At 44.1% G+C, this 27,284-nt stretch overlaps 2 protein-coding genes across 4 annotated transcripts in view; both read right to left on the bottom strand.

Annotated features, from left to right (window-relative positions):
• Positions 1–11,406, bottom strand: part of CMTR1 (cap methyltransferase 1) — a 31,785-nt gene extending 20,379 nt beyond the window's left edge. The window contains exons 1-4 of one of the 2 annotated variants that reach the window (XM_037405089.1): positions 11,257–11,406; positions 9,722–9,856; positions 6,227–6,369; positions 3,737–3,895 (exon numbers count right to left, since the gene is read on the bottom strand). In XM_037405089.1, the coding sequence (XP_037260986.1) occupies positions 3,737–3,895; positions 6,227–6,369; positions 9,722–9,851 (432 nt within the window). In that variant the 5' untranslated portion in view covers positions 9,852–9,856; positions 11,257–11,406. Of the gene's footprint in view, positions 1–3,736; positions 3,896–6,226; positions 6,370–9,721; positions 9,857–10,304; positions 10,466–11,256 lie in introns of those variants that run through there. The other variant, XM_037405091.1, reaches the window with a different exon arrangement.
• Positions 11,407–13,807: 2,401 nt separating this feature from the next.
• Positions 13,808–27,192, bottom strand: RNF8 (ring finger protein 8). Of its 2 annotated transcripts, none has more exons than XM_037405360.1 (8): positions 26,969–27,192; positions 23,859–23,987; positions 21,614–22,351; positions 20,418–20,480; positions 19,505–19,594; positions 18,279–18,386; positions 17,077–17,288; positions 13,808–15,182 (listed from the first exon to the last, which is right to left on the bottom strand). In XM_037405360.1, exons 1-8 carry the CDS (start codon positions 27,056–27,058, stop codon positions 15,143–15,145), a joined length of 1,470 nt encoding a protein of 489 aa, XP_037261257.1. In that variant the 5' UTR covers positions 27,059–27,192; the 3' UTR covers positions 13,808–15,142. The 2 variants fall into 2 exon arrangements, with proteins under 2 accessions (XP_037261257.1, XP_037261256.1); XM_037405359.1 differs by having other exon boundaries at positions 17,084–17,288; positions 26,969–27,191.
• Positions 27,193–27,284: the final 92 nt, after the last annotated feature.

The following is a 27,284-nucleotide window of genomic DNA, read 5'->3' as shown; positions in this document are numbered from 1 at the left end:
ACTGCTGTGAGCTGTAGAAACACACTGGAGAATAAGATCTAAACCAATGAGCCTACACAACAGGTCTCAAATTCCTGACTCTCAGTGAATAACCTCTGATGTTATTTTCAACTGCTGAAAGCAATTCAAAGAATGGAGAGCAAAGTACTAAAACATGCACCAGATATCACTTGACAAGCACTGGTGCCCTTGACTAACAATGGCTGGGACCTTCTGGCTTACTCTCCAGCTGCCAGATCCCTAGGATTCAGTGTTGTGGTTTGGGTTTTTTTTGTTTTAAATACAAATATACACCAGCTGTTTCACACCAAATATCATCCAAACTGGGCTTTACTTTCCTGACAACACCTTCACCAGCCAAGCTGGCTTTAAAGTTGCCAGGGGAGGGGAACCTCAATCCATTCCACTCCTACCAGTTTAATGCCAGTGCCAACAATAGATGCCCAGAGCCTGAAGAGGGATCGCAGGTCAGCAGGAGAGCACCTGAAGGGCAGCACAAAGGAATTCCGGCCACTCCAGCCAGTAAGTCAGACTCAAAGGGGAGGGCCATGGCCCAACTTAATTGCCCCTATGCAAACACACGTACCATGGGAAATAAACAAGAGGGGTTAGACACATAAGCACACCTGCAGGGCTATGATCTTACTGGCATCACGGAGATGTGGTGGGACGGCTCCTGTGACTGGAATGGTGGGATGGAAGGACAAGGTTCTTTAGGAAGAGGAGGCAGCGTGCCACCCTCTACGTCAATGACCTGCTGGAGTGGCTGGATGGATGAGGAGCCAACCAAGAGCTTATGGGTCAGGACTAAAGGGAGGGCAGGGACAGGTGACATTACAGCAGGGGTCTGCTACAGGCAGACTGAGCAGATGAGGCCCTCTATAGACAGACAGCAGCAGCCTGACATTCAAGCCCTTGTCCTCATGGGGGACTTCAGCTACCCCAACACCTGTTGGAGGGACAATATAGCAGGGCCTAAGCAACCCAGGAGGTTCCTGAAATGCGTTGATGATAACTTCCTTCTCCCAGTGAGAGAGGAGCCAACGAGGAGAGGTGCTATGCTCAACTTTGTTCTCATCAACAAGGAGGGAATAGTGGGGAATGTGAAACTCAAGGGCAGCCTTGGCTGCAGTGACGCTGGAATAGTGGAGTTCAAGATCATTAGGGCAGCGAGGAGGGCACACAACAAGCTCACTGCCCTGGGCTTCAGGAGAGCAGACTTTGACCTCTTGAGGGATCTGCTTGGTAGAGTACCATGGGATAAAGTCCTGGAGAGAAGAGGGGCCCAAGAAAACTGGTTAACATCCAAGGATCACCACTTCCAGGCTCAGGAGTGACACATCCCCACAAAGAAGCAGTCAGGCAGAAATGCCAGAAAGCCTGCATGGATGAACAAGGAGCTCCTGGACAAACTCAAACACAAAGAAGCCTACAGAGGGTGGAAGCAAGGACAGGTACCCTGGGAGGAATACAGAGAAACTGTCCGAGGAGCCAGGGATCAGGTTAGGAAAGCTAAAGCCCTGACAGAATTAAATATGGCCAGGGATGTCAAGGGCAACAACGAAAGTTTCTATAGGTATTTCAGTGATAAAAGGAAGATGAGGAAAAATGTGAGCCCTCTCCAGAAGGAAACAGGAGACCAGGTTACCCAGGATACCGAGAAGGCTGAGGTACTCAACAACTTCTTTGCCTCAGTCTTCACCAGCAAGTGCTCCAGCCACACCGCTTGTCACAGAAGTCAGGGACTGGGAGAATGAAGAACCACCCACTACAAGAGAAGATCAGGTTCAAGACCATCTAAGGAACCTGAAGTGCAAAACTCCATGGGACCTGATGAGATGCATATGCAGGTCCTGAGGGACCTGGTGGATGAAGTGGCTAAGCCACTGTCCATCATATTTGAGAAGTCGTAGCAGTCTGATGAAGTTCCCAAGGACTGGAAAAGGGGAAACATAACCTCCATTTTTAACAAGCGAAATAAGGAAGACCCAGGGAACTACAGAAAGGTTACCCTCACCTCTTTGCCCAGTAAGGTCACGGAGCAGATCCTCCTGGCAATTATGCTCAGGCGCATGGAAAATAAGGTGGTGATTGGTTACAGCAGCCAGAACAGCTTCAGTAAGGGCAAATCATGCCTGACAAATTTGGTGGCCTTCTACGACAGGGTTACAGCATTGGTGGATGAGGGAAGAGCAACTAGTGTCATCTACCTGGACTTATGCAAAGCATCTGACACTGTCCCGCACGACACACTTGCCTCTATACTGGACAGACAGGGATTTGATGGAGGGACTACTCAGGGGTTAAGGAATTGGCTGGACAGTCACACTCAAGAGCTGTAGTAAATGGCTCAACATCCAACTGGAGATCAGTGACAAGTGGCATTTCTCAGGGGTCAATACTGAGCCCAGCGCCATTTAACGTCTTTGTCAGCAACACAGACACTGGAATTGAGTGTGCCCTCAGCAAGTTTGCTGACAACACCAAGCTGTGTGGTGCAGTCAACGCAGTGGAGGGACGTCATCCACAGGGACCTCGACAGGCTTGAGAGATGGGCCCATGAGAGCCCTGTGAAGTTCAGCAAGGCCATGTGGGTCAGGGCAATCCCAAGCACAAATACAGGCTGGGCAGAGAATGGATTGAGAGCAGCCCGAGAAGGACTTGCAGGTGCTGGTTGATGCAGCCCAGAAAGCCAACTGTATCATGGGCTTTGTCAAAAGAAGCACAACCAGCAGGTCAAGGGAGGTGATTCTCCCCCTCTACTCTGCTCTCATGAGGACCCAGCATGGAGTACAGTGTTAAGCTCTAGGGCCCCCAACATAAGGACACGCCTTTGTCAGAACAAGGGCCACGAAGATGATCAGAGGGCTGGAAAACCTCCCCTCTTAAGAAAGGCTGAGAGAGTTGGGATTGTTCAGCCTGGAGAAGAGAAGGATCCAGTGAGACCTTACTGCAGCCTTCCAGTACCTAAAGGAGGTCTACAAGAGAGCTGGAGAGGGCCTTTTTTTTTTTTTTTTTTACAAGGATAGTGACAGGACAAGGGGTAATGGCTTTACACTGAAAGAGGGTAGACTTACATTAGGTATAAGGAAGAAATTCTTCACTATGAGGGTGCTGAGGCACTGGAACAGGTTGCCCAGAGAAGCTGTGGATGCCCCATCCCTGGAAGCACTCAGGGCCAGGTTGGATGGGGCTTGGAGCAACCTGGTCTAGTGGAAGTTGTCCCTACCCATGGCAGGGGGGCTGGAACTAGATCATCTTTAAGGTCCCTTCCAACGCAAACCCATCTACGATTTCTATTTCCTAATGTTCTTCCCTGTTGAAGAGCTTGAGAAGACACAGGAATAGAACATCTGAGCATTTTATCTGGGACTATTAAAACACATCAAGATTTAAAAAAAAAAATCACCTATACTTGTGTGAAAAATTATATACAAAATTAAAAGGGTAAATCCAAAAGAGCTTGATAACAATTTTCAATCACATTCACTACTGCAAACTCAAAAGCAAATCCTACAGACCACAGCAACAATCCATCTGACGCCAATTTTGTGCCAGAACATTAATATTGTGACAGAAAACAAGTTTTGCCATGCTGTTCTGGGACAAAATAAGGCCTGGGTCTACCCAGCAGAGCCACTTAATAGTTGCCAATTGTATCAGACAACACTAAACATCATTCCCAGAGAGCAAATCCTGAACACAGCAAACGGGACTCAAAACAGGAAATACTTACCTCTGGCTCGTCCTGCCAATCAATATTGAGCTCCCCATCAAACCCTTTGAGTGTCAGACCAAAGCCTCTCCTTCCCTTCTGATTAGAGGCCTCAACAATATCCTTCCTGCCTTGGCCATATTTTCCCAGACCTTCTCCTTCACGGAAGCCCATCTTGGCCTATAAAGAAAGCAAGGGGAGTACAGTGAGGCAAGTAGACTTGAGTTTATGTACTACTACTGAATTCAAAGACTAGCAGGGAAAACAGCACATCACCCTGAAGTGACTTGAAGGCATTGAGCATTTTTCATCTCAGTTGTGGCTTTCAGGACTTAACAGTGTGTTCACTTCACTGAGGCAGGACACACAAAAACCCACTAGATCTGAAGAATGATGTTTGAGACGACAGCAAATTACAAAAGGTTCAGTAACGTGGGGACAGCCTGCTCAGAGGGAGAAGTAGTGAGGAGCCTGGAGCCATTCATCACAGTGTTCAGTAAGCATGGAAAGTTCATAAAACAAAAGATGCTGGCACAGGAAAAATTTCATGTTGTGATGATTTTCTTTGTTGTGAACATGCACCCACATACATTTCAAGCATCAGTTAAAACCTCACCTAAAACTCAGAGGAAGAATGCAAGACATGTGGCTCCTGAAACACATTCCCACCTCTTAAGTTAAAAGAAATACGCCCATTAACTGCTAGTTTTCAGGCTTTTCTCTTCTTAAATTTTGGCAACAAGAGAACAACAACAGAAAGCATGAATGCAGTCAATTTCACTCCCTCCAGTATGCATCTACAAGATAATAAGTAAATAAAAGACTTAAGGATTAAGTTTCACTTTGAATGAATGTTATCCATATACACCTTCCTGTGAGAATCAACAAAAACATCGTTTACTACCAATCTGTATGAGAAACAACAGAAGAACATCTGACAGGTTTTACACAAAGGTACACAGTGTTTTCCCATTGCCTCTGCAACCTGGCTCTGAATTAGACCTTGAAATACATACACCAAACGTGACACACACCGAGCCTGTTAAACACCAGTTTTCTGAGGACAGAATTTTGAACATCTAGGAATCAAGGACTATTTTTCATTTACTTACCTAATGGTACCAAATCGTTCACCCTGACTTGATATCACATCAATCTTTATATTCAAATTTATGAGGCCTTACCAACAAAGCCTCCCAAATTCAGTAGTAAAAGTTCCTGTACTGTGTTGATTGAAAACACGTTTGCTAATTGTCTCAGGATAGAAGTCTCCAAGTGAAGGACAGTTGCCAAAAACGTACATGGACAGACGCTGAATGATCAGCAACAGGATTTAACTACAGATGGGCACAAACAAAAACTCTCAGCCTCTGGATCCCATTCAGTTTTGAATTCAGCCAGAAAGCTCTTTTTTCACGTAAAGGTACAATCCTGCTGGCCAGCAGCGTTCCACCTCCTGGAAAGGTAATATGTCCCTGTTCCCACTCCTAGTAACAGCTAGCACTTCCCAGCTTCTTGCCAAAGACTGGACTTCTAACTTGGCAAAGGCAGCTACAAGTTGGCCTACCACCATGGAAAGATTGCTGACCCCTGCTCCTGATATTACAGCACCAGCACAGGACAAAAGGAGACCCAAATTCAGTCCCCTGCTGAGTTCCAAACTTCCTGTCATATTTCAATTAATACACAACTATACAATCTCATCTTCTCTGCTACCCTTGGAAATAACATTTTTGTTTCTCTGTGAGCAAGAACAGAAATTCTTTCAGTATTATGAGATACTCGCAATACCACAGTAATGAAGTTTGCATCAGGAAGTAAGTGTAACAGCACACACCAAAAAAAGACTCCTTTTCTCTATGGCCTACTGTTGCCTTTAAACTCAGGGACAAGTTGCCAAATCTGGGACTACCGTGAGACGAGACAGTCAACCATTTCCTTAGAAGTTCCTAAAAGTACTTTCTTCCCCACACTAATCCAGTGTAATCAAGGTGCTGGCAAACACAACCAAAGTTTAGTTTTCACAGCCACTATCATTCACAACTCCCTGTCTTTCCAAGAAATTTCCAGCCCTACATAAAGGAGAGCGGCACTACATGAAAGAAAAAATACCTTAATAATTAATGTAATAATTCTACAAGGGTATGCCAGCCAGCCTCCAAGACCAACCGAATTAATGTCAATCACAGAATTTCCTTTCTTACAAGGCATTTGTCAACTCAAGCATTGCAAAATGACACATGCTTTTTAAAGCTCAGCAACCTGTCTGGCCCAGAGATCCTTTCCTTCACATTCACCTCCCTGCTCCTACGCCCTGAACATGAATTAACTTTCTTTTTTAACAGATCCCCTTCAGCCACGCTCTCTCAGCCTCCCCCAGTTACTCAGTAGCTGGCAAAGAAGCAGGGAACCCTGCTACAAGGAGGATCAGAATCAAATTATTTTAAAACAGACTTTTCACTTTGCTTTCATCAGGTCTTAATAGTTTGGTCCAAAACTATTTTGACCTACCATGAGCTTTTGGGAGACACTGTTATACATTGAGTAGCGAGATGAAGTACCCTCCACAAGAGAGTCTTGCTTGAACTCATTGCTGAAGACTGGTCTTTTTTCATCGCTCTCACTGTCAGACCCACTGCTGCTACTGGAAGACTCTGAAAACAAAAGAGAAAGGAAGAAAATAGAGTATGAAAATAAAAAGAAAATGGAAGACAGACAACTCTGTAATCTCATGAAGAACTATATAGTGTGACTCATTAAATCCTCTCCACACACACAGAGAGGACACTTCAGCATCCAAAATATGCAACAGGAAGCAAGCAGGTGTAATAAAATACCCCGTGGAACCAATACCTGGTCATCTGCTCCTTTGCCTCAGGGACACACACAACCTCTCTGAGTCAATGGATTCCAGGCCCCCCAAAGGGCCGAGCAAACCCCATCACTGCAGCAGAGCAGGCCACAACATGGCCACAACAGCACACTGTGGTGTCTCTGAGCTTTGCAGCGATCCTGAGTTGCTGAGAAAGCCCACAGAGATTCTCTTCTGAGAATAATGACAATTACTGACACCCTGATGAAACACAGGATTTTCCTCAGTTTCCTACCTAACTACAGGTGTAAACGCATCCCTAACTTAAGATTAATTTTTTTTAATTAAAAAAAAATACATCAAGTACACAGGCATCAACCACATGGCCAACACCGCAGAAAGAAGAGAGCATTCAATCCCTTAGTCCCCACATTAAACTTAGTTTGGCTCCACTACCCACTTCAGTAGTGAGGATCCACAAAATCACTACAGCAAACGAGACAGTTTTTCACCTGTGGAGTTTACTGATGCATACAAACCCAAGTGAAAAATAACATCAGAAGACACCAATATAGTTTAAAAATGCCCTGATAGAGACAAAGGCTGGAGGAAGAAGTCAATGCTCCAATCAAGGTCAGAAGTACCACCATACACAGCAGGCACTCAAAACAAACTTCCGTCACCTGAAAGTCACCTGAAACTGATGCAGCAGAGCATTCATTGGCACCAAACAATGAAGCTCTGCCTGTGCCCTGTTCCACCCTGGGATCTACTTAGGAGGAACAGCCTGTATGAGCTGTATAGTCCTTGCTGCTGCTCTACAGTTGTGAGATGCCCAAACCCATTTGCTCTGGGCTGGATGTAACTGGGATCTGGGGAGGAATCATGGTAGTCATATCATTTGTCTCATGGCCTGCTCCATACCAGGTGGGTAGCAAGGGAGGCCCTACAACCCACTGAGTCCTTCCACTTCTCCTGTGGTACTATTACTACAAGGATGAAGCAATGGCACAAATTTCCTACTGAAATCTGCCTAGCACCACATCAGTCACACCAAAGTTAACACCGTGGGGCAGGCCATACAGACTACTGGAGCAATAACCCACAGCAAGCACAGCCACAGTCTTCACTGAACCTCTGCCTCTTGAGCCTCCCTTGTTCACCAAGTGCTAGAAATCACCCTGTGCTACTTCATACAACTAGGAGAAGTAAAACCTCATACGCTGCCCTGAGATAATGTGAAGAATTGTTGTTAGCAGAGAGTTAATCTTTTTCTGTTTATCACTTAAAAAGGAATTATTCACTCCATAGAAAAAGACATTATAACTACCTCTAAAGAAGGACTGAACTTCTCTTATATTTTTGTGATTTAAGAAAAAAACAATTATTTCTCTCCCAACTCACAGATCTCTGTATTTTCCTGTTACAGAAAACTAAGCATCAATGAAGTAACAGGAAACAATTGCAGAATTAGTAAAGAAAGGCCATTACAAGAAAGTAAAAATGAGAGACACCACAGTGAAATACAAGTTAAAACCCTTTTAATGTGTGCTCAATCCTTGCTGCTGAACTATCAGCTTTTAAAATTTAGGACTGTGTCTTCACATAACTACTATGCTAGAGTTTTACAGTACCAATCTTCGAGGGTCCCAGCTCGAGACAATGAAAGCTATGATTTAACTTGTGTTTGCAGTATTATATACCCACCTTGATTTACAAACATCTGTCACACAAGCTACATTTCTCTTTGCTTTACAAAGTTCTTAGACATGAACAGGTTCACAAAGGATTTTGCCTTGGGGTCAATTACTGCTTTCTGCTTCTCCAATACACAGCTTCAACTAACTTTGCTACCCGCTTTTGAGCTGTGTCTTATTTTCCAGAGGCTCGTGATGTGCCTCAAACACAATACCCACTACATAAATCTCAAGATAAGTCCCTTCACAACAATTCTTGCTTTTAACATTTGCTAGGCTGTGCTCAGCTGAGATCAGATCTCAAATCACTTCCCTCCCCCAACCTTCTTTCTTTCATCAGAAACCACAACTGGTGTAACCAACTACCAAACAATTAACCCTATGCAAAATGCTGTCCTTGAACTGTATCAATTTGTTTCTTACACATTAAGGCTCACAGCCTATTTTGATCCATATATGAACTCAATAATCAAAATGGGGGGGAGAATATTCAATTTTTAAGCTCAGCTTTGAGTGCACACAACATTCCCTACCCCAGCTCTCCCACCCGGCACCTCTAACCTCCTCACTCGCCTCCAACCTTGCCAGACAGGTATACACACCATATCCCATTACTACAACTACTCCCAAACTGACCCAACTCATCTTCACAAGATGAAGGCTTCTTTATGTGTCCAGGTGCTTTCTCACTAACACTTCATGACCACAGGAAATCCCAAAACTCAGAAGTAGTAGGCATGACCATGAGGCAACCTGAAGTACCATTCTCGTAGAGTTTAAAGCACCCCACAACAGCGATACCAATTGTGTAGGGCACTTGTCTCATCTTTGGTATACACAAAGCTCCAGGTCAGAAAGCATACTCTGACTTGAGGAAAAAGAAGGCAATTTATCCAGATAACTCTGAAATAGTTTTTCTTTCTGAAACCAAACACCTGTGAGCCCTCACAACTCCCCTGTCCCCCTAAAAATCACACCGAGCCCACAAAAGAGATGGTGTTACAATGCAGGAGTCCCAGTCAACTGTCCTTTGTATTCACATCGATTTCTCCCATCTGCAAAAGTTACAGATTTTTTTAATTCTTATTTTTCAAACTATGAGGAAGCAAGACGTTTCAGTAGTGAGTTGTGGGTGTTGTGCCATAAAGAAAGTTTCCAAAACAGAAGTAACTACTGAGACTGAAAAGATGAATGCTTCTCATAAATTAAAAGAATCTTTACTGCTTCGGACCATGCACTTGTCATCTACCTCAAGTTCTATTTTCTATGTCTGAATTCATACAATTCCCAGACCAAACTGTTCACATGAGATTATAAAAGAGCTTAAAAAAAATTCACACCAATTCGTTTGTGAACAGAAATAACATAGTTTTTCTCCTAAAGAGAGAGTATACTCTTTAGGTTCAGGTTATAGATTAGGAATTGAATGCACATCTAAAAAATCCTAGTTATTATTTAGATTCCCTGCAGCAGCATACATCTTATCTCCAACCTTACCTTGAGTAGTATGATTACTAAACTGAGTTTCATCATCTGAAGTAGAACTGAGGGTTAATCCCAAGTCTTCTATCCTCTTCTTCTGCTTCTTTTGGGGGCTGCTAAATTCAGGTTCTGTCCTTCTCTTCATTTTTGCTGAAAGAAGATGATCGTATTAACATTAAGCAAATTAACTTTCTCCTGTATGCCGATGAGTAAAGCACAGCAGCATAGCTTGTTTTATGGACTATTCAGTATTATGCTTCTCAACTTAAGTTTGCTGCAAGTAGAAATATTGGCTTCTTTTGCACCCACCCTTTTTAATAGCTAGTCTAACTAAACAAACACCAAGTCTGCGCAGAAGCTTCCCTATTACTGATGAACTGAATTTCAGATCATTTCTACAACCTATTTACCATTAAATGCTAGTAATGAAGACAAGCCAGACGCCAGCACTTAGCTTAAATATGAGTTGATTACTACTCCTGAATCAAATATTTTATCAAACCACACCGAACAAATGAGGAAGTAAGACCAATCTAATGGAGAACATGCAAGGTGGAACCAATTTCTCACAGGAGACTCAGAACACGTCTGACCTCACCTCTGCAAATGTTAATAAAAGAGCTTTCCTACATTACTTCTGTAGCAGTACTTTATTAAATATGTGTGCTCAAGTTGGGGGTGGGGCTGTTGTTTTTTATTAGGAACCACTGGCAAGATAGCAAGCTTCTGGACGTGCCGATAAACCCTGTGCAAACCCAGAGAATGGACTAACACTTTAGACTGAGTGAACAGAAGCCAGCTGGGAAGGCTTGCAGAGGGCAAGGACCAAGTAGCAGGAAAATAGGTGAAAATTAAAAGGCACTGATGCCTAGAGCACTATCTAATTCTACCATCTATTGATAAAAAGCAATAAAAACCTATTGGTGTTTATTAGTCTATACAGAAGCCCCCGGTGACCAATTTGAACCCTGTTATCAAACTTACTTCCACAAATACATATATGTTTGCCCACATATACAGGGCAGCTTATGACCAATTACTTTATTCATCCCCATGACCCTGGCTGCAGGATCACCCCACAACTTCACTACACGATGGCTGAGATCTTTTGCCTTCTAGCAGACGTTCGTTTCCAGCCAACTCATACTCATCTGCTCTTGTGTCGATGTAGGGTTTGGGTTTTCTCCCTGGCTAACGTCTAACGGTGTGAGAGCAATTCCCCGTTCTCCCCGAGATACTCTTTTATTCGGGTAACACGCTCCTCCTTCACCGCTGCCTCCCCTCGAGGTCCGTCCCCCCCCCCAGCCCGGGTCCCCGCTGCATTTCCAGCCGGGGCCTGGCCGCGCCCGCCCTGCCCGCGCCTCACGGCCCCCCTCAGCCAGCCGCGCCCGCCCGCCCCCGGCACCGGAGGCCCCGCCGGCCCCGCCCGCCCCCGGCACCGGAGGCCCCGCCGGCGGGCCGAGAGCCCGGGGCGCCCGACGAGGGCCGGCGGGCAGCGAGCCCGCGGGAGCGACGCACAGCGGCGCGCCAGGCCCGCGGCCGCCACTCACGGCAGCGGATGAGGCGGAGCGGCGGCAGGCGGGCGGCGAGGGCCGGCTCCGTCTCCCGGCGGCGCGGAGGGGACGCGGGCCCGTTCCTGCGCCGCCACCAGCGGTTTCGTTTCCCCGCTCGGAGGCGCCGCCGTCGCCGCCCCCGCCCCGCCCCCTCCCGCGGGTCCTCCCCGGGCCGCCGGCGCGCTGCAGTGACGCCACGCGCCGCAGTGACGCGCCGGCCGCGCCCGCCGCGAGGGCCCCGGCACCGCCGGCAGCTCCGGGCCGGGAGCGGGGCCGGCCCGCAGGGTCCCCGCGGCGGCGGCGGCGGCGGGCCCGGCGCTCCGGGCAGGCGGCAGCCGCCCGCCCCAGGCCTTCCCGGGGAGCTGAGGCGCGGCGCATGGGCAGGGGGAGGCCACGTCCCACGCTGCGTAGCTCTTGTAAACGTCCGCGAGGTGTGTTAACGCGCAGGTAGTTCAGCCGCTGCCTTACAAGCGGCGCTCTCTATGGAAACCGGCTTTTTTAATGCTTCGGGAGGAGCCGTACCCGCCCGTGGCGCTGGGCCGTCCAGCTTGCTGCCCCGAGAAACGGGCTGCTCGCAGGAAAGGTGCCCCCCCCGCCTCTCTCTTCCTCCAGCAGAGCCAGAGCAGCTTTCGTAAGGCCAGCGAGGATGAAAGCTTTACACACATATAATACGTACCTATAGCGTTTCAAATCCTCATGACAAATGATCTAATTGAGCTGTCTTGTACTTCACACTAAGCTCAAAACCCCGGGACATACAGCTCAGCAGGCGCAAATGCTTAATCTTAAAATGCAAAACGAGGACGGTAGCACCAAGGGACGGGAGTATACTATTTCAGAAGCATAGTTTATGGTTATCTACTTGTTGTAAGGTATGTGCCTATGTGACCTTATAGGAAAACAGACTAGCAGCAGGGACGGAGCACAAGCAGGGAGCAAACATTCACTAGCCCGAGCATCTCTTTGGGGAAAAAAAAAGCAACACAACACTTACATTGGGGGTAGGGGTGAGCATCACTGGATTACTAAATTGCCTGTTACATGTTTGTTGCTAAAACTTACAAAGCACTAACATGGTAAATTACATGTGCAAGAGAAAAGCAATCGTCAGACTGATCTTGGTATCCATAAGTATGCAAGAGTTAAAACTGCACACTGTCCCTGTGATGGTCCTGTTCTGCAATCCGTTGGCACTCCTTCCCGATTATTGCTGCTGATGTTGATAAACAATACATTGCTCTGAAAGCAGTTATCACATTACACGTGTGTAATACACGTATGTAACATGTAGCATGTACGTACTACAGCTGTCTTCCAACAGAAAGCATCAAGTCTTGAACCTGCACCAAGCCTGCTGCGCATCAACTGCAACTAGCTCACAGTTGTAACCTAAATCCTGGATAGTCTCAAATCACAGAAGTGATGCATTCCCAAGACAGGCAACAGTTCAGGGCATGACATCTAAGGGGACATTCAGATGTACCATCAAGTAGGAAAAAGGATCCAGATCTTAAACCAAAGGAGAATACGGTATTAGAAATACCATCTTTTCCAGAAGCTCAGTAGTTTGCCTGACACTTCTGTATGTTTAGCCATCAGCTCTGTATCCAATAGTAATTTTACTGAGTAATTTAGTGAACTGGAAGGAGAGGTCTGCTCTTGTCCCTGAAGTGCTTCTGCAAGTGAGCAGTATTATTACTTAATCTCTCCCCGTGGACCTTTACACACTATGTACCTACCAGTAACAGTGGAAATGGTTTGGCATACCACTTATGTTCTCCATATTCTAGTGAAAAGAGACACACTCAGAAATTACACTGAAGAACTACTCTGTTACTAGGAAAAGCATTATCCTTCTCTGCAATATGCATAACCAACATAACAAACGTATTTAGCAAAACAAAACGAGCAAAGAAAGTGCAGCAACATGGAAGAGATACACAGTAGAATTTGCAGTCCTAGGTAACCAGCGTGTTTTCCTCCAACTCCTCTTCATCAGGAATACCTGTTCCAATGTCAGCCTATTTCACCAGCATTTTGAGGAACCCTCTTCTCTCAGACATCCTAGAGAGCATATAGTTACAAAAGAAACTTTCAAGAGCACATACAGAAAACAAACATTAAAAGGGAAAGAGGAAAACTGAAGATGTAATGACTCCTTGACAAAGAAACCTTACACCAAGATTTTAAGAAAGTTGCCCAGTCCACAGAGATCACACCTACCGCCCCTGTTCAAGTCCTACCAATCAAATCTGTCAGAATGCACTGCTTGCTTAGGGCATCATCATCATTTCCGCACCTTTTAGTGGGATCTTTCTTTAGTAGAAGACTACAAAGGGTATTATTATATCTACTAAATTACCATTAGCATAGCCACAGGCTTGAAGAGTTGGGTTGTCCTTTATCAATTCCTGAATACGCCAGGTCCTTCAAATAACTTCAACATAGACACACTGCTTACGTTATTCAAAACATGAAGCAAAGTCATAAAAATTATATAGTCTGTGTTTTCTCAAAAAAATTTAAAACTAGGAGAAAGACACCTCAGTGGATGCACCAAAGACGACTAATGCAGAAATGGATTTATGTTTTCCTTTTTAAAATAAACATAGAAACAAGAAAGTACATAAATAGCCAAAGAAATATTACAGATGAGAAGGCCTTCCCCCATCCTCTTCTCACAGTGTAAAAGTCTTTCCCACATAACAGCTAAGTCAAAAGCATATGCCACTGAAAATGAAATTTCATAGATAAATTTGTGAAGGATGAGGCAAGACTCGCTCAGTCTCTTAGGGATGAGTGATTTGCTGTGAGGGCAGCACAACCCACAGCTCAACAGCAATATTTTGTAAACAGTAAAATGAAATGCTTCCTTCCATGTCTTGTGGTTGCCTACAGATGCTGCTTTCCTACACTGCCAACAGGGCATTTCACTAATTCAGCCAGCAGCACTTCTGAAGAGGCAGAGGTTCCTCTCTGCTGCTGATGAACTATATGGATTTCTAATGTCATTGCTAGGAACTTCTGAGTGCGCCGCTTCCCAGTTCTAAAACTCTTTATGCAAAAGCCTGAAGAGGGAACAAACTAAAGATACTATATGAAAAAAGTACTAGCTACAGAATTCTGGAAGATTTAATCTTTGCCGCCCCTATCTAACAGAAAATGAGTAGGATCAACTGGGGCAAACTGATGGCCAGCAGCTCAGCTTACACAATGCATTTAAGCGCTTTAAGGCTGACAGGGTCCATAACCCACCCTTTATTACTTTTACAGCCAGAGGCCTGGGACGACTTTAGCTATTGTATGAAATTCAAGAGGAAAACCCATACTGGCACTTTTTCCTGCCTGCTGGTGGGGATGGCAGAGTTCTCTAATAGCTTGGGCCATTCCCATTGCTGCCTGAAATAAGGGAAGCTGATGTACACATTTAAACATGTCATTCACTAAGGAAAGGGCAGTGATGCACACAAACTATTACATTACACTGAGCAGGTCACAAGTGATCATGGAAGCCTAGGTTTTGTATGTCAACCATCTAGCATAACAGCTGTTTGTTCTCCCACAATCCCAATTTCATTTTGAAGATCAAACTTATATACATTCATTTTTTTTTAAAAAAAAAAGTCCTTCTTCTAAGTGCTGCTAGTGGTTAGCTCCAGCCTCTTCATGGAGTCTCTCCTTCCAGATGTCCAGTCCACTCATCCAGCAGTAGTCAACCAAACACCATTAGGCTGGTTCTGGGCAGCACACAGGCAAACAAGTCTGCAGTAAGAGTGTTTAGATAATATAGTAGCTTTCATTATAGTAAGAATCCTCCTCAGAGTCCTCGCTGTCACAACTGCTCATCGACAAGATGGAGTAGATGGAAGAATTTACACTGCTGTCATTGTCTGTGGCTGGTTTCACCAACACATTCTGTATCTCTGCATTCAAAACACACAGACACAAAAGTTAGCAGCAATCAGTGGACCCAAAAACGTTAAATTCTCTTTGTTCTCTTTAACACTTATAGCCTCTCACTGTCGGTTTGCAATAGGTCTCCCAAGTTGCAGGGCATAGGCCTTTTTCTTTTCAATTTTCAGTGTTAAAAGAACAAAGAGTTAGGATTTTTGTTTGTTTTCTTACAAGTTTTATATGATGCCTTTTCCTGTAACGATAGCACAGATGAGGAAACATTTTCCATCCCTTCACTGGCACATGACTGGCAATGGAAGTGACTAACTATTACGGTGCCTTGCCAGGTAAGAAAGAGGGAAGGAATAAGATGTGGTAAAGAGTTTTCAAACCAGTAACGGTTGTCCAGGATACTTATGGCCCCATCAAAACCTCCATATTTTTAAGAGTACAAGGCATTTATTGGTGCCCATTTTACTAAGACTCTTGGAAAGGCTTCTTGGAAAGCTCCAACTGAGCTTCTCAAGTGCCACTTGCATCATTATTTCTTTTTCAGCTTGTTTCTTCTTAGGCATTCATGTTTAAATAGGCACACCGTTATCATCATCTCAATCGGAATGTTTCCAGCACCGAATAAAAAGTGTGCACAGGAATAATTCATCCTTCTTCCTGAAATGTGTCGTGGTGAAGCTAAATGATTTCCTACTAATAGTCATTTATATAATTAGAGCATCTATCACATATGAAGGCAGGCTATGAACTTATTTCCTTTTTGTTCAAACAAGCATGAAGGTCACTGGCTGACGATACAGAAATGAAGTGGGCTCTAACAAAGAGACCACTTTATCCAATCACCATTGTCTACCTGATGAAATACTTCAACAGTGCTATGGCATACTCTGCAGATGTGCGTATTACACAAGAGCAATATAAGTTCTGCAGAGGTGAAAGTAATTCACAAAGCCAAGCTAGGCAGCCTCTGAGCAACATCGCATTTCCTGAGGGAATCAGACAGAGTTGGCTGAATTTCAGGTTTGAACTAACACTGTTTAGTGATGTCATTCTATGTTATTTTTGTTATTTTATGTTATGGGCATTCCATGGAGAATCTGAAACGTTTCAAAGGCACCTTTCATTAGGTCAGAGGCTTGACACATTGCAAAATGAAGGATCATGCACTCACCTCTACGAGGGGAAAACAAGACAATTACTTAAGGGAACACAGCAATGGAAATTTGTTAAGGGCTAGTAGGAAAAGACTTCTACATTTCAGCACCTAGATACCAGAGTCAAGTGCCCTAGAAACAAATTTGGAAGAGGGATGCAGAATAGGAACACCCCATACTGGAGTTTTACTTAAAGCCGTTGCTGTCATGTACAATCTTTCAGCTACAGCTATGTGGTTATGTGTTTAAGCCACAGTGGCTTTAATTCCACAAAAATTAACAAGGCAGAGCAACTGCCAGTTCAGCCATAGACTTACATGACAAACCAACATTCCCCTTCAGAGATTTCCTACAGAAATCCAGCACAGAGAAGATAATTCAGAGTTTCTCATCAGGCACTGCCGTGCTGAACTTTTGCAATGATGTAGTCAATAGTTCAACCAAAGGTGCCTGGTAAATTTTTCAAGGGTCATTCTGTACAGTTTTGCTTTTATTTAGCAATCTCTTTGAAACAGGGTAACCTGCAGCATGGTTAAGTTGCCCTGCTCAACCATGGAGTTCATACTGAAGTCTTTTTCCAAACTTTCTGTTAATTTTATTTTACTATGCAGTAAAGCTAGTTACACAACATATCTTAAAATTAATTTTCTAGCGTTTCTGCTGCATTCCTCAAGCATCTCCTTGGTATATAGGTGCCAAAAGGTTGTACAAAATAGATGTAATGAGAAATTGTACTCATCATGCCACATCCACCCACCTCTCACCTTTCCGCTCTCTGATAACAGTCAGGCGATGCTCTTTCATTTCCACATCCAGTTTTTCTACCATCCTGTCAATGCAGTTATCCAGCACCAGAGAGCGTGTCTTTGATTTGATCTCCTGCCTGCAGATGGGGCATTCCACTTTACGTTTTGTCCACTCATTGATACAGTAGGAGCAGAAGCTGTGCGCACAGTTGAGAGTGACCGCCTGTGAAATTTCACAGAAGGATAGTTATCAGAGCATGCTCACACAAGCATAGTCAAGAAAAAAATACTGAAGTCAGAAAGACATTAGATGAACATTCCCTCTAAGGGATGGAGGGAAGAAGCCCGAAGTCCCTTTTCTTCAGTCTTTGTAGGGGTTACACACAAAAACTCTCCCATGCCGGAGTGCAGACAAGTTTTATAATCAGTTAATGGATGCTCTGTAGGTCATAGCAAGTCAGAAACACAGAGAAAAAGAACTAATTCTAATAATGTTTTCCCAATTTGAAATGGATAAATTATGGAGAAACAAAGATCTTACAGAATAATGTCTTAAATTACCGAGAAACCAGAAATCAAAATTTCAGCTAGCTCTTAAGTCATTATAACAAGGCTAACACATCAGGCTTCCTGCAGCAGAAACAAACATAATGAAACTGAAGTTCTAGCATAACACAAACAGAAATAACAGTCTACATTTCAGGCACAGCCTATCACTTCTAGGATCAAATGAAAGCAGGCCACCATCTCAAAGAAAGAGTTTATCTGAACAATATAAACAGTTCAGGGCTTGACTGAACACTGCACCTCCCTTCCTTTACCAACCTCTTCTTACATCTAAACCTGAAGCAGTCCAGCCCTAGCCAACTTAAAGCAAGGTCCACTACAAAAAGATTCTTCCTCAAGCAGGCTCTTCGGCAGGAGCTCAGAGCACCAGTTCAAAACCACCCAAAACCACCGTAAGCCTATATGCATCTTAGGATTAAGCACTCATCTCTATGCAGGTAGAGACAATAAAGCTGAACTTGCCCAGGAGAGTTAGGGCACACAGCATGGATTTCTGGACCAACCCTTTCCCAAAACTCACTGTGGGTCTGTGGGGAATCTTAAACTATCGAAGTAAAAAAATATGCTTGACTGTTGCTTTAATGGAACTAGGGAAAGCTTCTCAAGTCTTTTCTTTACTGGCAAACCCATATCAATTTAAACATACCTCAATAAAATGCTCAGAACAGATTGTGCACTGCAACTCATTCTCCAACACATCGTTCATCTGATTCAATACCTCTTCTTTTTGGGCTCTCACCTTTTCCTTCTCCTCCTAGTGAAAAAGTACGCATGGCCATGTATCAACAAAGAACAACACTTTACTCAATACAATATTGGCAGGAAGTGCGTGTGCAAGGCAAAGTAGTACAAGTAGAGAAACACAAAACTGCAAGTCTCCACATATCAGGTCTGTGTGTATTACATACCCAGATCTGTAACCCCTCTCCTCTTTGTAGTTACAGCAGTATTGAGAATATTCCCATCCACTGTAGAGAACTTAAAGCAAGAAGAGCAGCCATTACCAAAATCCCTTTCAGCCTAAAGAAACTACCAGCTGGATCAATCTTCAGAATCCCTTTCAACCTTTTCCTGGCATGAGTTTGGCTTAAGTCAACAGAACAGTTCTTTTGATGTCTGATGTGAATAACAAAACACCAAACAGAGAAGATACCTCAATTATTTTAGAAAAGGAAGCATAAGAATTTAAAACATTTATTTGCATTTAACTGCCCAGTAGTATTTTTTTTTTGTTTAGACTTAAATTAGGATCTTAAGTACCTGCTCTATCCTCTACAAATAACCAGAGAAATTCTTCCAACTGAAGCTGTACTTGAAACAGCAACAGAGGTGTAAAGACAACTTAAAAAAAACCCAAACCATAAAGGAAACAGCCAGAGGTGGATAAAGTGATCATTTCCAAGAGTAAGACACAGGAAATTATTCTGTACTCATCACCTTGTGTCAAGGGCAGGAAGAAATGTGGCTTATCTCATTCATTATTCAAATTCCATGTTGTTTCAATCCTACACTCCCTTGTACGACTGCTGGAACACCACAGTTTTACTTGATAGAATACACTCTAACTGAAAATGAAGCACTTTACTTTTCACACACACTCTTCCGGGCCCACTTCTCCTGCACAACACACGGTTCAGGTGCTCTGGGGTTTCCTTATGATTGAGAAAGATCTGTTCAACACTAATTCATGAACAGGGCAGGGTGTATCCTCCCACAATCTTGGAAACTAGAGTCAGCTGCCACCTTGAAATGCAGTTTTTCCACTATGGAAGACAAAGTACAGTCAAGACAAATGTTAAATAAACCATTTCCTCTGCTACAGCATATCATGTTTTGTTTATGAATAAAACTGAGAATTCAGTTATTCCTTACCTTGGTTTCTTCCAGTTCTTTATTCTTGGCTCGGATTATCTCCTCAAAATCTTTTTTAATACGGCTCAATTCTTCCATCAAAGCATGATGCTGTAAAAATACCATCCCAGAAACTGTAAGAGTGCCATTATAAGCTATCCTATGAAACAGACACAGCCATAATCATGAGGTTCAGCATACTCATTTCTCCTAATCTCCTAGAAGAGCAACACATATCTGTATGAGCTGGGGTGTTAAGGCAGTTTAGCCTTAACTGGCACTACATTGCAATTTTATTTATGACCTTCCCAGCGTCGTGGCACTTATCATTCCCTCTCCCAGGTTACCCTTTCATTTCAGTTAGGTTTTACAGTCACCACTTTGAGTGCATCTGAAACATTTGAGTATCAAGTGGTATTTGACACATAAGGATCACAAAAACCTGTCACTGTGTACGGGGTTACCTAAAGCTGTTTTCAGATAAGCTTTTCTATAAGGCCTTTCCCTTTGGAAAAGCCTAGGAAACCTAAGTGTGTGGCAACGTCTTTCAAAATCATTCCTAAGCAAGAATGAAATTTTTTTCATTTGGTTGAAATTGCCAAAATAACTTCCCCAAAACAGATACTCAGCAGACAGACCTTACAAAAAAAGCCCACCAGCCCAAGGACCAAATTAAAATAAATAAAAAAAATAATCATTGCAGCTACTGAATGCTTTCAATCTGAGTGCATATTCTCACAATATTTGCGGCAAATAGCAGCTCCCACAAAGTGAGGTCTGCCACTTTCTGACAGAAACTTGGTCTGTACATGAAGATCATCCAATCTGCACTTAAGGCAAAGTCCTCATCTTCTACCAAGAGGTCACAGCAGTAAGAAAGATTTAAATATCTGAGTTACACAGTTAGACTGAGCCAAGATTTATAACTACTTGCCTCTTGCAGGACCTGCGCCAGCTGCTCCTTCAGATTCTCTTCCCCGTGTTGCCGCTTTACACCCTGGTGGGGGCAGGGAGAAAAAGAGGAAAAAGGAAAAAAAATGTTTTAAGAAAGCAAGGGACAGAAAATGACTACTTTGCAGACTATCTTTACAGGATATGCCAATGCTGGTTTTTAGAAAACCCTGAGATGTCCACTCTAGCGTTATATGTCCACAACATAAATTACAGCTATTGTTCACTGTGAAGAGTTAAAATGGATGTATCATTCACACTTACATACTTGGAACACCTCCACGTTATTCTAGCTCTAAAGGCACCAGCATATTCATAGAAGCAAAGAGGTCAGCAACAGTTTAAACATGAGAAAAAGCTGCAACTCTGAGCACATTCAAAGAGTGGAGTCATACCTACAGCTCCAGCTGAACTTCCCAGTGTGCCTAAGCATACAACTCCAGCCTTTCTGTACTTCTGATACAGTTATCTTGCATTTAGCAGCAGAGTTTAAAGGAAGTAACAGATAAATTATGAAATTCACTCCAAGATGTATCCTTACTTCCTTTAAACCAGATTTTGAGCAAACTCAAATAGAAAGACTTTAGTTTGTTATCTAAAAAAGCTACTTATTAACATACACATACTATTTGAAGACACTTACAGATTGCAAGATAGGGTTTTTTTGAAAGTGTGTGTGGGGGGGAAGTCTCTCCCTCTGGGGGTTAAGGCATACAGTAATTTGCTTGCTTAGAAAAGGAAGGGATTTGTCCTGTAGACTGGACATTAATTCAGCCATATACAAAGAGAAATTTACACTTCAGGTGAATGCTTTTCAACTTGTCCTCTCTGTAACCATAGGAGATCAGACAGAGTGTTTTTTTAATTTAAAACCACAATGTTTTTACTAACTGAAATGCTTTACTATCTTGTGTAATGATCCTGTTTGTAAAAAAATAAGAATTATTTTGTGCCTTTTTCCTAATTCCCCATGCAGCCCAATCCCTTCTGTCTCTGCACTTTCTTTTGGTACACATGCCTGGAAGTGAAATATTTCCATGACAATTTTAACAGCAGTAATTCACACAAACATTATTTGCATTAGTGTATGGTTCAAGACCTTATTTTGGATCAATGGCTTATATTAGGCATTCCATAAAATTGAAAAGATACAGGCCAAAAAGATTACCACCATTATACCTCTAGCTTCTGCTGCTCTTTAAAGAATGTCCTTTCCAGCTCTTCCACCTGCTGCTGCTGATGCTCTTGTTCCGTGCACAGCTGGTCCTGCAACTCCCGCAGCTCCTGCTCCGTTGCCAGGATCTCCTTCTGAGCACACTTCCTGCGCTTCTGCTTCATATTCAGAACTTCCGTCTGCTTCTCCTGCACTTTCATCTTCAGCTTCATTATAGCTACTAGGGTTTTCCTCAGCATTTCCAAGCCAGTCCATGACTGTGCAAGGCCAGAGCCTTTCTGGTCCTTATGGGGGACAGACACTTTCTCAGAGTGCACAGGGCCACTATGCACTGGACCACTATCCTCCTCACTTGGTCCAGGAGAAGGCAGCTTGACATCCATCTTCTCTGTTAACTGTTTGGCCTCTTCCACCCTTCCCCATGACTTACGCAAAAATTCTTTATCACAGGACACTCTGTCTCTTTTGGATCTGGAGTTTGAAGGGCCTTCTGATCCAGATGTCTCCAATTCCTCCAAACTAAATTTACGTTTAGTTCTTGAACTCTTAGCTTTCCATAGGTCATTCCTTTGGGCTAAAAAGGGTCTGATTTTCTCCCATTCCTCTTTAATTACTTCATATTCATATTCAGCAGTCTCTCTGTTTTCCAAAGGCACTCCCAACTGTATACGGTCTCCTTCAGCAATAGGATAGGCTTTTGAGGGATCCAGGCGCTGTTTGTTAAGCCAGACTCCATTTAGACTCTGCAAATGAACAGAGAATCAGCAACATTTAATATGCAGTTACCGAGTCCTCAGCAAGTTATTTCTGGCAACTGTAAACATAGCCAACCTCTTCAGTGTTGCAATCAGAACAAGCACTGTTCTTTAAATAAACCTTGCAATATCCAATGTATTGGCTTAGTGACCCATTTATTACAATTATTGCATTGTATTATTTACTGTGCATTATTCCTGCATTACATATTTTGTGTACAAGCACTAAGAACATCATTAATATGTGCTTCTGGGGGAAAAAATTGCCCAAAAGCTTAATAAGAACTAACCAATAAACAGACTCCATGATAGATCATTCTCAAGAACATGGAATACTGCAGTAATTATTCTTGACAATTAATGTCACCTGAAATTCAAGAAGAAACTAGAAACAAAAAAGGAGTATAGCTCATACTGCTTAAAGAAAAAAAGAGTTTTCCATAAATACAGGGAGAATATAAACAAGAAGGAAAATGTTCTTCTAGAGATAATGTTCAAAGCAGAAAAAGGGTTTTTAAATTAGACAGTAGACTAGCTCAAGAAATAGTTTTGAAAAACAACAAAACCGATCTGTGTGCAAGATGAACTGCAGAATCATTAACAACTGACATAACTCAGAGATTCAATAAAACAACAAACCGGTAGCAGTGGTAACACAGAGGAATTGTTAATAATTAATCTACCATAGATGTTTCCAGTCATGCAACAACTATAAGTTTTCAAGTTTATGCAAGTACTGAAACAGTTTTGTTTAAAAGCAGTGTAATTTCAATAGTAGCCACTGCATTCCTTTCTGACTAACATGCTGTTGACCCAAACACCCTTCAAATCTGCATGATGTGTTGAACACTTGTTCTACCAGTTCTGTTTTAAAGCAAGTTACTGATTTTACAGGTTTCAGCCTGAATGAGAAAGTGGAGAGATCACGATATAAAAAACAGACTACTGAATTCAAAGTGAGACCTAGCTGAGGGCTCTGATGTCAACACTTCAATCAGCTGAGGAAAACTTTTCAGAAGAAACTCGTTTAAACGTAACATGAAGCGTGGTTCTTCCTAACAATACAGCCTTGCTGTAGTTGATTATAATTTAAGCAACTGTGTCACTACAATAAGGAGTATGAATTTATCCTTTTATTAGCAGTACAAGAACACTATCCTTCTGAATACTGCCAAAATTCATAGGTGTTTTGTGGGTTTTTTTAAGAAAGCAACACAAAGCAGGTTTACAGACTGCAAAGTGCCCTTGGAAAGACTATAATTGTCTGAAACAAGCTAAACCGAGACAAATCTATGCACAGAAAGCAATATGGCTTGCATTCCAATTACAGCAGACTGAAGCTTCCTCCTGGAAGTGCACAACAGGCAAGACATTCCCATGGACCTTCTATCACATTTACACCGTATTATATCAAAGCCCATATATTATCTGAGCCCAAACAGGGCATTCCCTTCAGCAAATCTCGGAGTACAAGGTCTTTAATCAGTCTCTGTACCTTGTTATCCTTGACAGTCCACTGCCCTTCTGCATTTTGCTGGAAAACACAGTGCTTACGAGAGATCATCAAGGGACAGGTTTTTGACACCAGCTGGTATGTGATATCTAATCCTCGGCCTATAGTTACCTAAAAATAAAAGTAGTTTAGTAACTGCAATCAGCAACAACATAGTAAATTCAGTTTATGTCATTTCAATGTAAGAATAGTTGAAATCTATCTAGATGAGCATTTTACAGCTAATTCCAAACAGGATTTTTAAATTATTTTTTTTTTTGCATTTAAATTCAAGAGTACACAGAAAATTGAAACCTACAAAATTTGAAGTATTATCTTTCTGAGGAAAATTTGATTAGTCTAAGACAGGTTACAGACTTGATTTCATGGAAGTCAGCAGCAAAGCTGCTCAAAGCTACTCTCAATCCATCCATGTCCCACCTTAGCCATTATCTAACTAAATACCATTTCTTTAAACCAACACAATTGTTTGTGGGTCTCAAGATTACTTCTTACCCTCTTCTTTCACTAGTTGCATTTGTTCAACTGTCTGTGAACAGGAAAGCTGCAGGAATAAATAGCCCAGAAAACTGCCATCAAAAAACCGCAAATGTAACTGTGCCCTAAATGCACAATACTTTTGTAAATCACACCATCAATCTTATGGTTCAGAAACTAAGCCACATGCAGCTCATAACCAATACTGAGAGTGATCTAAATAATCTGATTAGACTCTAATAGCATTTTCTGGAAAAACAGACATAACTTAATCGTACCATTTCATAGTATCTTATTAAATCTGATCTGATTGCAGACTGCCATTTAAAGCACTGCTCTGCCCTACTCTCCCTCCCTCTGCTGCCTCCTTTGCAAGATCCGATAATCACACATGCTTTCCTTATTCATCTGTGCATTGCCCAAGTTTTCACTCAACTTATGGTGTCTTTTAGACAACTGCATGGATCAAACATAATACAGCAGCAAATAGAGCTCAAACAGGAAATCTCAGTCATCCAGGAATCTTGGAATTGATTGTGGACTAGCCAGAAGGCAAAGATTTTGGAATGTCACCAGAGGAGGAGGTGACATGTACTGAAGAGGCCCCACTGTATAATAAACTGCCAGAAAATGAAAAGCAATATGGCTTTATTGACGGGCCCTGCCATATTGTAGGAAAGCATCAGAGGTGGAAGGCAGCTGTGAAGGTATGTCATGTAGATGCTCATGTACCCAAGAGCTGGGCCACTGAAGAACATCAAAACAACCAGCAGGTAGATCTGGCTGCTGAGACTAAGGAAGATATGCAACATACAGACAGGCTCATGATTGAGGGGTGGACTTGACCATTACAGTGGTGGAAGCAACCACCAGATGGCTGGAAACATATCCCATGGCCCATCCCATCTCCTGCAATCCCAACTCATTTGCATCACACCTTCCAATTCCTACAAGGTGGAAAGATGGTGCAGTCAAGAAAAGTTCATTCACTGCACATTACCTGAGCAGGTCTTACCTCGAGTTTAAAGCAAGAACTTGGACTTCCACGTCATAGCTAAATGCAAGGAAGTCAACAACTATATCAGCCCCTAACTCTTAAATGCTTCATATATACTAGCATCATGTCAACATGGATTGCGTAGGTGAGAGGTACAGAAACTCAGGTGGACAAAGACTACACGCTTCAGGTAGATTCAGTTATAAACTTGGCTTTGCACTTGTCCCTGCAGTTATAACAGAAATGCCTAATCCATGTGAACGATTCCTAGCGCCTGGTCACACACACCTGTGTGGCATCATGCACCAATACCAGTGAGGTCAAGTAGGGCTGCTCACAGAACTTCCCCTTGGTCACATTCACTGAACCATAACTGAACACGGTTCACATAACTGAACAAACCATGGCGGAGGGGCGAGATGTTACCATTTGCCTGCTGGAGTTTGCTGCTGCCCACAGAGGTACTGGCAGATCACAGCACACCCCCACACCTCAGCAGCACAGTTTGGCACAGACATTTAAATCCACAGTGAAAACAGCTTGTGCTAACACACCAGCCTGTGGCCTGGCAAGCCTGCGGTGTCAGGATGCCATCAGTCCCAATGGCCTGTGACAACGACTGCAGCACTGTGCGGACAATCAGAGCGGTAACATCTTGAATGAGATTAAAGTTTTGCAGATGTATTAACTCAAGTCCTTCACTGAGCATACTTGTGCATTTCATGGCTTCAAATCCATGACGGAAGAGTAACAAAACTATACGTTAGCTTACAGAGTAGCCTAGCGTTGAAAGATGCATTAAGAGGGGGACCTTTTGCAATGCGTAAGTGCAAAGGCATTAGGTACAGCACGAACCCACACCACCTCCCTGCCTGATTCCAGCACTCCTCTTCCAGTGCCCCAACCTCAGCACGCATCGCTGCCTGCTGGGTTTAAGGGAAAGAGTACAAGGACCCACTTGGGCTTTTCAATTAAAAAACACAATCGCTGAGAAAGGGTTATTCCTGTACCATACCGAGACATAACTGGAAAAGATTTAAAGCGTGACCTCATTTACATCTATATAACTTTGGCCACAAAACTCTAACACGTTACGCACTGCCACCCTCGCCAAAGCTCCACCTTGTTACCAGGGCTAAGGATTGCCCCCCCCTTACGGCACTGCTACACAAACACTAAGGCCTTACAAAGGATTAAGAGCCGAAGGCTTGGCAAATTAGACGGAAAGGCCCGCTCTCTGCTCCCCGGCGGGGGCTGAAGGGCGCCCGGGTCGCTGCCCCTGCCTCCGCGGCAGCCCCGAGCCGAGCCGAGCCGCGCCGCCCCCGGGAAGGCCGGGCCCGCACTGGGGCGGCCAACGGCGGCTCACAACGGCCGCTCGCTAACCGGGGCCAGGCGGGGCCCAGGGAGCGCATCAAGGCACAATGAGGCTCCCGAAACCGGGCGCACCGAGGGCCCGGGGCGGGGGGGGGGGGTGTCTCCTGGCCGCGACAAGGCTCCGGGCCCCGCGGCACCGGTAATGGTCCCCCCACCCCGGGCCGCACCGATGACGGAGCCTCTGCCGCCCGCTCACCCGCCCCACTCCGAGGGGCCGGAGCCTGCGGGGCCGGACCCAGCTCACCTGCGTGCCGGCCTCCAGCAGGAGCCAGTCGCCGCTGGCCCCGACCGGGCGGAGGCACCAGACCAGGCACGAAGCCCCGCGAGCCGCCATAGCGTCCGCCCCCGCGCCTGCCAGCAACAGGCAGGAGGAGCAATCGCGGCAGCGGCGCTCTCGCGTGACAAAAGCCAGCGCAGCGGCCGCGCACCGCCCAGCGGCTCAGCTGACCGATCCCGGAGCCCAGCGGAGCCGCGCCTGCGCCCTGGGGCCAGCGGGGAAGATGGCGGTAACCCCAAGCAACCGTTGCCCGCGCGGCATCCGTTATCCCGTCGGCCCCTGC

The sequence above is a fragment of the Falco rusticolus genome, chromosome 12 (genome assembly GCF_015220075.1).
Source record: "Falco rusticolus isolate bFalRus1 chromosome 12, bFalRus1.pri, whole genome shotgun sequence".
Taxonomy (NCBI): Eukaryota; Metazoa; Chordata; class Aves; order Falconiformes; family Falconidae; genus Falco; species Falco rusticolus.
The sequence above is the reverse complement of the archived record's forward strand: the minus strand, read 5'-3'. Positions and strand labels throughout refer to the sequence as shown.